Genomic DNA, 15,887 nt, shown 5'->3' with positions numbered 1-15,887 from the left:
CCCTTTTATCACTATATAATGACGTTCTTTGTCTCTTATCATTTTTGGCATGAAGTCTATTTTGTCTTATGTAAAGTATGGCTATGCCCACTTTCTTTTGATTTCCACTTGCACAGAATATCCCCTTATATCTGTCCACTTTGAGCCTATATGTCTTCAGAGCTGAAATGAATTTCCTGTGGGCAGCATATGTTGGGTGTTATATTTTATCCGCTCAGCTACTCTGTGCCTGGTGATTGGTGAATTCATCCATTTATATTTAGAGTAACTGTTGCTACATAAGGACTTACTACTGCCATCGGATCATTTGCCTTCTGGTTATTGTCTTGTTTCTCCTCCCCCCCCCCCATTTTTGTCTTTGCAAAATGGTGGTTTTCTAGGGTGATTTGCTCATTCTCTTCGTGTTTTATGTTTCATGAGTCTATTCTCGACTTTTGCTTTGTGGTTGCCATGTGGCTTACATGAAGCATCTCACAGATAAACAGTCCTTTTTTATGTTAATAACACCTTATCTTCATTCACCTATAAAGCTTCCACCCTTCTACTCGTCCCCTTTTATATTTTTGATGTTACAGGTTACCTCTTTTTATGCTGTGAATTCATTGAGAAATTATAGTAGGTATAGTTATTTGTAATGTTCTTTTCCGTAAGCTTTTTAAAAAAAGACCAGGATATATTTTTTTAAGTTTATTTATTTGTTTTGGGAGAGAGAGGGAGAGGGTCGGGGAGGGGCAGAGAGAGAGAGAGAGAGAATCCCAAGCACAAAGCCCAGCATGGAGCTGGAACCCATGAACCGTGAGATCATGACTGGGCCAAGATCAAGAGTTGGACACTTAACTGACTGAGCCACCCAGGTGCCCCTCTGTAAGCTTTTATATTATAATTAAGTGGTTAATATGCCATTCCAATATAGAGTTACAGTTTTCTTTATTTTTCATCTTGGCCAGAGTGCTGTGTACTTCCATCTGCTATCATGTCACTCATTAACGTCTCTTCGTTTCAGCTGAAGGGCTTCCTTCAACATTTCTTGTAAGCAGGTCTAGCGGTGATGAGCCTCCCTCAGTTGTTGTATTTTCTGGGAAAGCCTTTATTTCCCATTCATATTTGAAGGCCAGTTTTGCTAAAGTGTTGGTGGCTGGCAACTTTTATCTTTCACCACTTTGAACGTATCATTCCTCTCTCCTGGCCTGTAGAGTTTCTGCTGAGAAATACACTGATAGCCTAATGGGGGTTCCTTTGTAGATTGTTTTATTCCCCACCCCCCCCTCCACTAGCTGCTTTTAAGATCCTTTCTTGCTCATTGATTTTTGACAGTTTCATTATAATATATTTTAGGAGGGTCTTTTTGCAATGGGATAATAGGGTGTTCTATTAGCTTCTTAGATGTGTATGTTCAATTTCTTCCCCACGTTAGAAAAATTCTCAGCTACTGTTTTCCAAAAGACACTTCTTGCTCCCTTCCCCCTCTCTTCTTCTTCTGGCAAACCAGTTATATTTGTTTTTCTCATATCGCATAGCTCTAATCGGGTTTCATCGCTTTAAAAAAATCTTAGCTCTCTCTCCTCCTCAGAGTCCTTTCTAAATTCCCATCCTCCAAGCCACTAATTTGTTCTTCAATCTGATCCATCCTATTTCCTAAGCTCTCCATTCTGCTTTTCATCTGATTCATTGAATTTATCGTCTCCGGAATTTCTGGGTTTTTTTTTTTTCTTTTAGAGAAATAGAAAACTTTATTGTGCATGAATAAAAGGGTAGTTTAGTGGGTGTCTGGTTCTTTTTTTTTTTTTTTAATTTCAGTCTCTTTGGTAAAGAACTCTTCTCCATTAATTTTATTCCTAAACTCATCGACTCGTCATGCTGAATTTTCTTGTAGCTCACTGAATCTCTTCATAACAGCTGTTTTGAATTCTTTGTCAGTTAGATTGCAATACTCCATGCCTTTGTAATCGATCGCTGGAGAATTATCATTTCCTCTGTGCGATTCAATATTCCTGTGATTTTTCATTGTGTTTGACAAAATGTATCTCTGCCATTGCATTTTTTAATATGAAATTTATTGTGGAATTGGTTTCCATGCAACACCCAGTGCTCATCCCAACGGGTGCCCTCCTCAATGCCCATCACCCACCCTCCCCTCCCTCCCAACCCCCATCAACCCTCAGTTTATTCTCAGTTTTTAAGAGTCTCTTATGGTTTGGCTCTCTCCCTCTCTAACTTTTTTTTTCCTTCCCTTCCCCCATGGTCTTCTGTTAAGTTTCTCAGGATGAACATAAGAGTGAAAACATATGGTATCTGTCTTTCTCTGTACGTTCCTCTGAAAATTAAAAATAGATCTGCCCCATGGCCCAGCAATAGCGCTGCTAGGAATTTACCCAAGGGATACAGGAGTGCTGATGCATAGGGGTACTTGTACCTCAATGTTTATAGCAGCACTTTCAACAATAGCCGAAATATGGAAAGAGCCTAAATGTCCATCAACTGATGAAGGGATAAGAAAATTGTGCTTTATATACACAATAGAATACTACTTGGCAATGAGAAAGAATGAAATATGGCCTTTTGTAGCAACATGGATGGAACTGGAGAGTGTTCTGCCATTGCACTTGAAGTAGCACACACCTTTATTTGTTTACTCCAGTTCAACTAACTTGCAATTAGAAACCATTCTTTTGTTTTCCAGAAGGTGGCGCCTTAGCTCAAGTTTTTGGTTTCTCTTCACCTGCAGTGGCTCTGGGCTGCACAGGGGAGCATGCTGGTTTTAAAAAGCTGGTGTAGAAACAGCTGACGGTGGAGTTGGAGGAAGTGTGGGTTTAACACCTGTTGCTCTGTGGGTGCCCACTGCCCACAGATCAGGGGTACTCCCAGAGGTCTGAGAGCAAACCTCCCCCTAACATCCCAAAGCTGATAGCCAGGAAGCAGGTCCCTTCAAGGCCCTTTGTTATTCTTGACTGCCTCTCCTTCCCTTTCCTCTCTCTCCCAGGTGCACAGGTGCCCCCCTCAGAAATCTGTGCAGCTGGATAGAAATGGGTCACAGTCACTCACCACTTTCACTTTCCACCTCTTCTGTGAGGGAAGTCACTGGCCCTAAAGGGGGAGCTGGCTCCTCAAGATCCTTCTCCTCTGCCTCTGTCCTGCCTAGATGGGTGCCCGCTTCTCCCATCAAGTTGGCTGGGCCTGCAAAACCTCTGTCTCTGGTGCATGTCCACCATGTTTTTCTCTCTCCAGCAAATGTGGGTGGGGCAATTCCCCCCAATTCCCTTGGATCCATAGCAGCCTCTGAGATAACTATCCCCATTGTTTTTCGAAGCGCAGGTGTGCAGAAATGTAATGTACAGAGGCACCTTTGTTCAGTTGTGAATGGCTATCTTCCTCTGGATTTTGTTGAAATATCTTTGCTAGAAATCTCTTTGGACACCTGATGGGATTGTGATGGAACTTTACAAGAACGATCGGTATAAATAAAACTCAGATATCCAACAAAAACAAACTCTACTTTCCTGAGACATGTAAATCGGAGAGTAAATACATAAATAAACTTTAGATAAACATAAACACATGGGTAAAATCCAGATATGAGAAGTCAATCACTGTTTGACGTCCTAGGACCTTCACTTTGTTTATTCACACAATTCTGACAGGCTTGGGTATCTATTCTTAAGTTCATGTCAGATTCAAAGCATCAGATTAGTTTAGGGAGGGAACTGCTAGAAACAGATACACTAACAGCAGAAAGAAAGGACAGCTGGTCACCTGGAAGAAAGAAAAAAAAGCAAAAGGGAAAAAAAAGCCTCCCAGAGCCACTTCATCTGGCTCTGAAAAGCCCTGTAATCAGTGTATCCTGAAGATATTATTGTGTATTTGTTAGTGACACGGATAATGGTCTTGAATTATCAAGAAACATTTATTTCTGCTGAAGGTGGTCATCTGTGTTTACTAAAGATTTACAAAGATTTCTTGGCAACTTCGGATCTTTGAGGGCCAATCTTGTCTGTCTTGTGTCTCAGTGTCAACCCAGGACTGTCTTTATGCCAAACAGAAAGTAGACAAATGATAGTTGCTGAAAAAGCAAATTAGTTACCTTTCAAATTAAAACCTTAGCTACCTGGAGGGTCTTGGAACTTTTGCAATAAACTGTAATTAAAGTCTCACTTCAGTTCGTTCCTTCTCAGAAGAAGCCTTACATACTTAAGTCCACCCACTGTAGTTGTGTTCTCACGGAAAAAATACAGTCCCAGGGCACCCCTGCTGTATGATCGTTTTGATTAAAACTCTAATGGGATCTAAAGCTCTTGCTCTCTTTCTAGAAATCTTTTGTCCAAGTCCTCCATCTATCCCTAATGGGAACCACCCCAGAACTTCTCAGGGAGACGTTCCCTATGGAGAGGAAGTTACTTACATGTGTGAACCCCGCTCAGCCAGAGGGATGACCTTCAACCTCGTCGGGGAGAGCACCATTCGCTGCACAAGCGACGGTGAAGGGAACGGGATTTGGAGCGGCCCTGCCCCTTACTGTGAACTTGCTGGTCCTGCTGGTCAGTACCCACTTCCCTATGCCCCAGCCGGATCAGAATATCTAGGCTAGAATGTCCTCATTTCTGTGGTGACAGCTGTGTTTGCTTGTGAACGTGGCTTGGTTATAAAAGTCAGACACACAGAATTGCCTGCTGAGCAGCTTAATAGATGGGTTCTAGATGTGCCATGCTGTGTCCCAGTCCGTGGTACTCTGATGATCCTTCCCACGGGGGCGAGGAGTGTGGGACAGTGAAAAGAGGAGGAGGTGGAGAATGGGGAGAATCAGCGAGGCCCAGATTTTCTCGAGAGTATTTTCAAAGCAGTAAAATACAAGTGCCAAAGAAAATACTCTGTCGTGCCATCTCCAGCACAAGTTGTCTTTATGCTCGCTAAGTGGGTGTGCAGAGCAAAAAGCACATGTTGATGGCCTCACTTTACTTCAGACTGGAGGCTACAGACATAAAGAAACTCCAGTGTAGGCACTTGTATTCCTTTTGTTACCCCTAAGTGTTCTGCTCAGCCTGTAACTGCATTTTGGTGACCCTTTGTCTCACTTGTAGCAATAGGACCTCAACACGCCCTAGAGAAGCGGAGTTCAAGGTTGTGCTCTTAGCAGCTCATTCCTTTTACACATTAGTCTGGCATGAAGTGACAGTGCCTGGCACTTGGAGGCTCATCTGTGGCTGTGATTGTCCACGCAAGCTCTGTGAGCCAGCGAGGACAGACAGCATGCAACTGGTCATTTGAGATCCTGGTGGTATTCCCAGCCAGTGTAGTATGCAAGGGACAACGCAGATGGTCCTGCTTAAAGGCTGAGAGGTCTCCGTTTGAAGAATCATTCTTCCCAGGGATCAGTAAATATTTAGTGCCTTTGGAACCTGCCTGCCTTGGGTCTCCGTGTGGCTCTAATAGAGATGTTATTAGATACGTTGGCGTATTTGTACTTCTTTGTTTAACTGAATGTCTTTTCTTGTGTTTTTTTTTTTTGGGGGGGGGTCTTGTTCTCAGCATGCCCACATCCACCCAGGATCCACAATGGGCATTACATTGGAGGACATCCATTTCCATATCTTCCTGGGATGACGGTCAGCTACACTTGTGACCCAGGCTACTTGTTGGTGGGAAGGAACTTCATCTTCTGCACATACCTGGGAACCTGGAGCCATTTTGAACATTACTGCAGAGGTATTTCTTATTCTTGCCGGGTTTTGTTAATGGAAAATTGATGAATGAGGCTGCTAAGGCGAAGCCACCTTTCTGAGAGGATTGTGAAATGAGTATCGATAGAAGGGGGAGAAAAGCAGAGAAAAAGATAGGAAGGAGGCTGCCCAAGGATTCTCAGCTCTACCAAACAAGTAAGAAGCACTGATGGAATTTCCAGTAATACAGTAGACATCGAACACCAATTTAAAGTGCTTTGCAGGCTTTTAACTAATAACATATCTCAGCTCTAAGAGACCTCAGAGGAGTTACAAGCGGTCCTCATAAATACCTTCGAGAGGAGGCTGGAAGCACACTTTCTTGTGAGGAAAACTGAAATATGGAGGCAGGTTGAGAGCAATTAATTACCGGAATTACTGGACACGGGTCCTCCTTATAATTTCCAAGACCAAAGGTGAAATGTCTGTTTCATCTCTTCCTTAAAACAAGTGCCAAAACTTACTTCCTCTATTCCTGTCTATGTTTGCGAAACCGGCATCTGACTCAAAATGTCTTTTGTTGGCAATATTCTTTTAAAAAAAAAAACCCACAATTGGGGCGCCTGAGTGGCTCAGTCGGTTAAGCATCCGACTTCGGCTCAGGTCATGATCTCGTGGTCCGTGAGTTCGAGCCCCACATCAGGCTCTGTGCTGACAGCTCAGAGCCTGGAGCCTGTTTCTGATTCTGTGTCTCCCTCTCTCTCTGACCCTCCCCCGTTCATGCTGTCTCTCCCTGTCTCAAAAATAAATAAACGTTAAAAAAAAAAATAAATAAACCCCACAAAATATGGAATTAAAAATATTATTCAGTGACTAAGCATGGTACCGAGGTCTTTATAAAAGTCATTTGTGTTAGTCTCCAAAAGAATCTGATGAGATGGGATTATTCTTGCTATTTTACAGAAGAGGAAATAGAGAGCCCCAATAATCACTCGACGATAGGCAGCTCCCAGACGGGGGTGCCAAGACTGGGTGACTGCCCAGCCCATGCTTTGGAACACTGCACTGTATTCTGTCTCCTATTAAATGTGGTTCTTTTGACTTGGCACAACTTTGAGTTAGCAGTTTGCTCTTTGTCTCCTTTGTAGTAAACTAGGTGAAGGGCAGGGATGAGGTAGGAGGGACTTCAGACAGGCCTGTTTTTCCAACGTTAAGGAGCAGTTAGTCCTATGGCTGATGGGGTGGTCACAGGATCATGGGGCTCTCCCCAACCTAAAAGTCTCAGAAGTCCTTCTTGTCCAGCCGACCTCTGGTTTTAGAGATAGAGAAAATATCCTCTACAGACACGGTAAGTGGCTCTTCTCTATTTATTCTCCACGAACTGTGGAGTCCCTGTGCCTCTACAGGACAGGAAGAAAGCTCACCCCTCTTTGCTTTAGTTACATGGAGAAGTATGAAGATTCAGAGAATACTTCAAAGACGGATTATTCAAATTAAGACTCTGGGACGTTTTTTCTCCTGAATATAAAAGGGTACTATTCTAGCCTCTTGGCAGCTGCTTCCAAGTGAAATTCGTTTTGTCTTAATAATTGTCCTCGTCAAACGTGCTTTATAGCGGTCATTCTGTATTTAGCATTAGCAAAATCAGCCAGGCACCTAGTTAAGAAGATTCCAGTCTCAAGCTCCATTCCTAAGAACTCTGATTCTGACATTTTGAGGTGGGGTCTCGAGGTCTATTTTTAACAGACCCATCAGCATATTCTGATGTAGGAAGACCACAGACCGTATTTTGGGAAATACCACTTCGCCTTGTTGGTTTTTTGAAAATAATAATTTCGCCTAATTTTGAGATAATTACAACTGGAAAGCGGGCTTTGCTGGTTGAAGGAGGTATCAATAGCTGGGCAGAGAAAGAAAGCAAAACAAAGGATAAGATAAATGAGATAAAATAAATTAAATTTTAAAATTATGTTTTAAATTGAGAATCATGATTTACTAGCTTCTATGCATAGAAATGAGCCAGAAACATGCATTTAACCAAGAAGCAAAATACCAGTATTTGTTGCATACCTAGAGAGAGTTAATGTGATATTCCTCTTTCCTTACGGTGTGACCCAAGCGGATCCAGGATTAGAACATGGTTATCATAACTCCCAACCTGTCGACCACTTTACAGTTGCAGAGTTGTCAATAATTAAAAGCGGATTGCAGTAGCTTCCATATTCTCTTTCTTTACCTAAGAAATGAAAGAGAATTTAAAATTGTACGGTGTTGGGTAGGTGTCAATAGGTCTTGATTGAAAACATGACTCATCTTTGCTGAAGGCAGGGTAGTTTGGGGGTCATAGATCTTTGCATTATGGTAGTTTCAACTAAAAATTAATAAAATATCAATTTCCTTCTGATTTTTCTATTTTCAGAGGCAAAATGTAGACTCCCAGCGCATATGAATGGAATCCGGAAGGACGTGGAAATGAGAAAAGTCTATCACCATGGAGATAATGTAACTTTTGAGTGTGAAGAAGGGTATACTCTGAAAGGTAGTCCCCAGAGCCAGTGCCAGGCAGATAACACATGGGACCCTCCTCTGGCCATATGTGCATCTAGTAAGTGCACCTGCAAGAAATGTAGGTCCTTCCTTCGTCATGGTCACTGTTCATTCACTCGTCCATCCTGTCATTGAATGTGGTGTGATGTTCATGGCACCTGCTAAGAACGAAGGAGTCCAGTGGGAGAGCCCCATATTCTTCCAAGAAAGCCCTTGGCAATGAAAGTAAAGCAGGCCTTGCTCTTCTCACAGTGCTCAACCCATTCAACTCTCCTCAGGACCCCCTCTGACCCTTTTTTGTCTATATTACTCTACTGCTGGTTGCATGGCATGGAAATGATTTCGTAGCCTGTGGGCCTTAAGAGTCAGAGGAAGCACATCAGTGGTAAAGCAGACCTTCAAGAATATTTCAACATGAGTGAGGGAGCACTTTCCAAGTTGCAGACACCAGATGGTCAGCCTCATTCACTGGTGTAGGCTACAGGATTTTAAGCTGGTAGAGTTGACTAGAGCAGTTTAGAAATCATGTATCCTTGAGCTCAGTAGACGAGTAGCCCTCTGCTGGCAAACAGAGAATGATGTAAGATAGAAAATCTTAAGCCCCAAACTCGTACACAGCAAGTTGCTGATGAGCAAAGTCAACAATGCATAATCATCCTTAATCTAAAGTAGTGCTAGGCTGCCCTCCATAACTCTTGTACCTTTTTTTTTTAAAAAGGATTTATTACAATATTTGTTGGGCAGAAGAAACAGGTAACAAAAAAAATCGTTTATTTCAACAGACAATCTAAATTAGTGCTAGGTTGCCCTCCACAATGCTTAGAACTCCTTTTTTTATTTTATTTTTCAACGTTTTTATTTATTTTTGCGACAGAGAGAGACAGAGCATGAACGGGGGAGGGGCAGAGAGAGAGGGAGACACAGATCCAGAAACAGGCTCCAGGCTCTGAGCCATCAGCCCAGAGCCTGATGCGGGGCTCAAACTCACGGACCGTGAGATCTTGACCTGGCTGAAGTTGGACGCTTAACCGACTGTGCCACCCAGGTGCCCCTAGAACTCTTTTTTATGACACATGATTGAATACTAAGATTGTTCAGGATCTATTTTTTTATAGTTAATCCCTTAAACACGTTAATTAAGCTGACTCAGTAATATTTCCAAATTACAAATTTGACCCTCCCTTCATGTCAAATTATATTCACTTCTTTGGCAAAAACCTCACCATGGAACTGACTGGATGCCTTCAGAGTATCCTGAAGAGGTGGCTGTGAGAGAAAATTCACGTAATTGAGGAACCAGCCCTACCAGATAGCAAAACAAAATATAAAACCACATTACATAAATCACTTTATGCTAGTACAAAAATAAACTTATTTTGTATAAGTGGAACAAAACAGATATTAATAAAATAATGATTACTAAAAAGAAAAGTTATAAGTAAAATTTAATAACGAACATCAACCCATGGGAAAGGAAAAGATGGTCAGATACTCGAAGTAGCATGGAAGAACATTTAGACCCTTTCTTTTTATCTTACAATAAACACCAGATTGAATAAAGAGAAGTTTTCAACGCAAATATGGAAAAGCCAAGGTAAACCATAAAAAAAGAATGTTTATGAAACAGCTAGAAGAAGGCCAGCGGTTTGAGCCTCTTGATAGGATGGAGGAAATCATGAAAGGTCAACAAATTTGACTTAGAATTTACGTACGTTGAAAAGTAAATGGACTATGTTAGCCAGATGAGAAATATGTTCAATATAATGAAGAGCTAATAGTGTTATCGTGCAAATTAGCAATAGTGATGGTTGTGAGGATTGCAAAAGTTGATTCCATCGTTCAAATATTAGATGCATATAGAGAGTCTAGAACCACGTAAAAACTTAGATGCATGGGAAAATGTCCCAGGAAAGAACGTACCAAAACATTTCAGGATATTTAAAAAAACACCAAAAATCAAAAAACAACAGTGCTTCTCAACCAAAGTGATTTTGTTCTCTAGAGAAAATTTGGCAAAGAAAAATAAAAGAAAGAAAGAAGAAAGAAACAAAGAAATCACTTGATGCTTCCTGGATGAATACTGATTATAACCAGTTTTTGGCTTATTACATCCTGAGAATTCATTTCATAGATGCCCTAGGAAGAAAAGTCCACCAAATACATTAAGAGCCATTTTTTTTTATGTTTATTCACTTCTTGAGAGACAGAGATAGAGTTTGAGCAGGGCAGGGGCAGAGAGAGAGGGAGACACAGAATCCGAAGCAGGCTCCAGGCTCTGAGCTGTCAGCACAGAGCCTGACGCGGGGCTCGAACTCACGAACCGTGAGATCACGAACCTGAGCCGAAGTCAGATGCTTAACTGACTGAGCCACCCAGGCCCCCCCCCCCCAAATTCTTCACAGTACAGGAGAATATTACAGGGACTCTTATTTTTCCTTCACATGTTTGTACATTATTTGGATACTATTACATTTGTGATGAAGAAAAAATACATATACATTATGAACAGTAAACAAGAACTAATATCTATTTATTAATACCTTTACAACAAGCACTTCTCCGAGTCCTTTACATTTGTTCTTTTAATTCTATGAAATCTTGAGCAAGTTAATTAATGATTATGCCTAAAGTAATAAAAAGTTTGTCCCATTAAGTGGTTTGTAATATTAAATTGGGGGAAATATATGAATATAGATAGAGAGATAGAGAGATATAGGAATATAGATGTATAAAACCTCCATGAGGGCAGAGATTTTTGCTCTTTATTTCACTTCTGTGTCCCCAGTACCCAGAATTAAATAGCTCATAATATGTGCTCCATAAATATTTACTGAATGAATGATGTTATGAGTTAGATGTACTGTGAACCCCAATATACAGATAAGATAAATGAGACACAGAGAAATCAACTAACATGGCAAATATATGGCTATTTAGTAATAAAACTGATTTTTAACCAAGCCAAATTGACTGCAAGGACTTGTACCCTCTTCTATCATTCTCCTATTATTCTTTTTAGAACAAGGTAAAAGAGAGATAGAAGTAGAATTAGTCCTAAAAAGTAAGATCGAATTAAAGGCCCTCTAGTCCCTGAAGACTTAACCGGAGTTATGAAATCATAACTTCCAGAAATAGCTTTTTAGATCTGAATGTAGAAAAAAGGTACCATTAGGCAAGCATAGTCTGCCTAGGAAGCTGGAGAAATGTACCCCACAATTTTTGGACAGTTTTACCAAGAACAAAAAATGTCAGGGTAGTGGGACCAGGTGTGATATTTTTCTCTTGTACTGTTTTATAACTCTCTGATGTAATTATGTTACTTTTATGCTAAAATGTTAAGTTAAAAAGAAATAAAAACATACTTTGCTGAGTGCACAAGATAAAATGAGGTTGTGTGAGGGAAACCAATGGCTTTTTATATTAGAAAAACATTAGACTGTGTGATGAAAAATATCAGATGAATTTTCACTGTCTGAGCGCTCCTGTTTGACCACCCTGTGTACCAGACTGATGTCCTGGCTTCTGTCTTCCCTTTAGGCACACACGATGCTCTCATAGCTGGTAAGTTCTGTGAAGGGTTTGCTGAGGAGCTCTAGCACGTTCCACAGTAAGTACTCACTTACAATGGGTGAGATGTATAAGGAGAGATCAAAATCTGTAACGTTACAATTTTAGTCAGAAGGAAAAGAGTCTACATTCAGGCCATGGTGTGGCAAGACTGGTATCCTCACAGGCACAGAGTGAGTGAGTGTCCTCTATCGAAGGTTCTACACCGTCTTTGAATCATTACAAATGAATAATCATCATCCTTCCTATTTTAACGGGGCTGGAGAACACAACGTCCCCTTTGGTTTACAACCTGGGAAGATTCTTCAGGATGGTAGTCATGCCCACTTGCGCAGATTAGAAGCCACAAAGATCAATTTTCTTAGCCATTTCTGTGACCTGCCTGTGCAAGAGGAGTGGTTTGGTGAGACTTTGCCTGCAGGGATCAGTGGAGTCGGTAGCACAGAACAGCTCGGGCCTGTGCCTGACATAAGATACGAGTGCGGGGTCCCCGGGCGCCACAGCCAGGAGCTCCCGGGCGGTTCTCGGCTCCTCGATGAAAGGCTGCTTTGGACTAAAGGTTACGCACTGCTCTGCTCACCCCTCATCTGTGACCCTGGGGCAGGAAGACTAATGAGCCAGATCAAATCAGGAGCAGAGGGAAAATCTTCAAGCTAAGCCTGTTTGAGGGGTTTCTTAAAGGCAGAATTTATAGTTGCCTTTAAAAAACTCACTGGCAGCCTCTAGCGGGGCTAGATATTCATTGTTTAAGACCCATGGGTTATGTTTGCCATGCATCCAATGACTCTGTTTTACTGCCTAGGCATTTTCTTTGGCACGATCTTCTTTCTTTTACTCATCATCGTGGCCGGTTGGATAATTGTGAAGCACAAACAAGGGTAAGTACAACCAAACTCGCCTAGAAAAAGGTTGTAAGTGTCCTTGCCTCCTCTTGGAAGCCAAGAGGAATAAAAAAGAAAACCTCAAAAAAAAAAATTAAAAAAAAAAACACCCCACCACTACTATATAAACAGATGTAATAATCGTCAAGAAGGCCCTGAGGCACACTATGGATAGATAAGTATTCACACTAAAAGAAATATATATAATAATATGTTTTTAAAAAGCTTAGGATTTTAAGGACTCAAATTTTGCAAAAGGGAAAACGGACAGAAGGAATTTTTCCAAAGATGAGTGAGACAGTTGGTATCCCAGTTTTGCCAAAACATTCCAGACTCAGACCTCTATACACAGCCCTCATCAAGGCACTAGAAGTTAGAGAGTATGATCCACTGGTTGCCATCACAGGCTGCCAGTATGGAAGAAGTGAGACTTGCTTTGGAGTATTCAAAAAAAAAAAACCCAAACTTTTATAAACACCATTTACTTTTTAACTTTGCAAAACCTTTGCAAAGATTAAGATCTAAATAAACATTTTGACTGGGAAAAGAACGCATACAGCTTTTGTACTATTTATTTCTAGCAAAATCATTGGTTCAAAGTCAATGAGATCAATGTTATAAGCTTGATGAGCAAATCTTAGATCTATGAGAAAGTTTATAACTTTAAGTGAACAGTTTTCTGCGGTAAACGTTCTAAGCAAAGAGTCTCTTAAACAAGCTTTACAGAAACTGAAATGTTGATAATTTATAGAGGATGCCAATCCAATGTAAACTTTTTAAAAAGCAGAGGGTCATGTATTTCCTCTCTCTGCCCTGCATTGGGCCTTCCCATGCTCTGTTAAATTAGCTCTTGTCTCCTCAGTCCCCTCCCTAGACGATGAACATTTTATGAGCAGGGACTGCCTGTAGCTACTCAAAATCATTTTTTAGGTGATTTCTTTTGTTTTTGTTTTGTATACGTATTTTTGAGAGACAGAGCACGTCTCTTTGGAGACGGAGCCTCCAAAGCAGGCTCCAGGCTCTGAGCTGTCAACACCGAGCCCGACATGGGGTTCGAACCCACGAATTGTTAAGATCACGCCCTGAGCTGAAGTCGGAGGCTTAACGCACTGAGCCACGCAGGCGCCCCTAAGTGATTTCTTTTTAATTGAGATATAATTGACATGTAACATTATATTGGTCTCAGGTGTGCAACATAATGAGTTGGTATTTGTATACGTCGCAAAATGATAACAACAGCAAGTCTAGTTTAAAAATAATTTTAATGATTTTTTTTCTACTTTTCCTTGCATTAGTAGTTAAGATTCATGAAGAGTTGCAACAGCTAATATATTTGTTTACAAAATACTTCACCATTTATTGTCTTGTTTCTTCCTCAAAGCAACCCTGTGAGGTAGGGAAGCCCAAAAACGGTGTTATCCCAAAGCAGAAGGCTCTGAGTTTGCAGAGACATTCAGTGGCTTGCTTAAAATCGTACCAGCAGGAAGTTGTTCAGGGGTAGGGCTTCAGCCTGATGATCTTAGAATCCTGAACCCATTTGGCTCTCAGGTAAAAATTTCAGCTGCTCATTTCTGAATCTGATTCTGTATCATCCAGTACAGCATACAGCACAAAACAGGAATAATTCCGTTTTTCTTTCAATATTTCCCATCTGCTTTATTGGATTTTTTTTTTTTTTAGGGACTCTGGTACATTAAGAGTACATTATTCTCCTAGAGAATAGTATGCAATCTCTTCCTTTTTATTCTCAGTTATTATACTATAAGATAATTATAATATTTCTGTCAGGACCTCCGTCCTTATGAAGCCCTTCATTAGCCTTTATTAGGTTTGCTTAAAACTTAGGGAAGTCCATTCATGCAGACGTAAAGTTCTGTGACTTTTTAAAATCGTTACTAAATAGGTACTTTTAGGCTCTGAAGATCATGTAGACCAGAGTAAATTACAGTTTGGTTTGGGTCACTATTCATTGTCAAGTTCATTGGGATGATCATGTTTGATAAATGCGTGTTCACTGGAAATATTTTGTGTTCAGATGCTTAACTGGGCAATGAAAGTAACCACGGGTGCAACTTTCTCATGCTTAATCTCAGGCTAAATGTAAAGGTTGTTTGTAATGTTTGAATAAAAGTCTGCTTACTCATTTTGAGTGACTGCATGTTTAAAAATTGAAATTGTTCATTTTGTGATTACAAAACCTCACTGGCTTGATATTTCACTAGTGAAAAATGCTGTTATCTGCACAGTTGGAATTTCACTGTGTATTTACTAAATACTTGTGACAAATGTTAACAAGGTAAGTCATGAGCTTGATCACTGAGGAGTAATGCTGTGACACTTGTCTATTCAGAGCCCGTTTATCCTTGCCTCTTATTTCTGCCGCTGATCTATTTCCTTTTCTCTACAAACAGCCTTCTTGTCCATAGTGAGACAGCACTTTAAGGTCTTTGTTGGCTTAATGCTTAGTGTGACAAAACTATTAAAGCCCCTCTGTGCAAAGGCTCCCTGTGTTTTCCTATGTTCACATTAACCACAATATTACAAAAATCTGTCTTTCCTCCTGAGGGTCCCCTTAACTGCTCACACAGAACACTTCACTTTTGACTTCTGGTCACTAAATGTGCGGGGTTTCCCCCTCCCCCCCCATACCAAACAATTCTGTGACACCAGCTGTGTGTCCTACAATTTAACTTAATTCAATTCTTAAACTGTCTACCTGGAGATAATGTCAGATCGCACAGCTTCGGGTCTCAGTTCTGCAAGACTATTCCCACCCCACTTCACATGTCAATCTCAAGTACAAGTTGTCATCTGTGCTTCTGACAGATGGGCTATAAATCTGAGTTCCCAGGAATCCCTCCTTGAGTTTGATGTATTTGCTAAAGTGGCTCATAGAACTCAGGGAAGCATTTACTTATATTTATCCATTTATTAAGGGATATGAGAAAGAATACAATGAACAGCCAGCTGAGGAAAGACATAGGGTGTGGTCTGGAAGGGTCCCCAGCACAAGAGCTTCTGTCCCTACGGAGCTGGGGTGCATCACATTCCCCAAACATGGATACATTCACATGCTAGGAAGCTCTCTGAACCCCATACCTCTGAGATTTTATGGAAGTTTGTTGATGTAGGCATGATCAATTATTAATTCCATTTCCAGCCTCTCTCCCCTCTCTGAAGGGTAGGGGATGGGGCTGAAATTCCAACCTTCTGATCACAGTTTCATCATTCTAGTGACCAA

General features: G+C 40.9%; 1 protein-coding gene across 2 annotated transcripts in view; it reads left to right on the top strand.

Moving 5' to 3' along the window:
- CR1L (complement C3b/C4b receptor 1 like) overlaps positions 1-15,887 on the top strand; it is a 66,824-nt gene that overhangs the window by 44,682 nt on the left and 6,255 nt on the right. The window contains exons 13-17 of one of the 2 annotated variants that reach the window (XM_047841161.1): positions 4,305-4,532; positions 5,521-5,697; positions 8,071-8,256; positions 11,736-11,759; positions 12,568-12,643. In XM_047841161.1, the coding sequence (XP_047697117.1) occupies positions 4,305-4,532; positions 5,521-5,697; positions 8,071-8,256; positions 11,736-11,759; positions 12,568-12,643 (691 nt within the window). Of the gene's footprint in view, positions 1-4,304; positions 4,533-5,520; positions 5,698-8,070; positions 8,341-11,735; positions 11,760-11,915; positions 11,920-12,567; positions 12,644-13,351; positions 13,363-15,887 lie in introns of those variants that run through there. The other variant, XM_047841162.1, reaches the window with a different exon arrangement.

The sequence above is a fragment of the Prionailurus viverrinus genome, chromosome F1 (assembly GCF_022837055.1).
Source record: "Prionailurus viverrinus isolate Anna chromosome F1, UM_Priviv_1.0, whole genome shotgun sequence".
Classification (NCBI taxonomy): Eukaryota; Metazoa; Chordata; class Mammalia; order Carnivora; family Felidae; genus Prionailurus; species Prionailurus viverrinus.
Note: the sequence above shows the minus strand (reverse complement) of the source record. Positions and strands in the feature narration are given on the sequence as shown.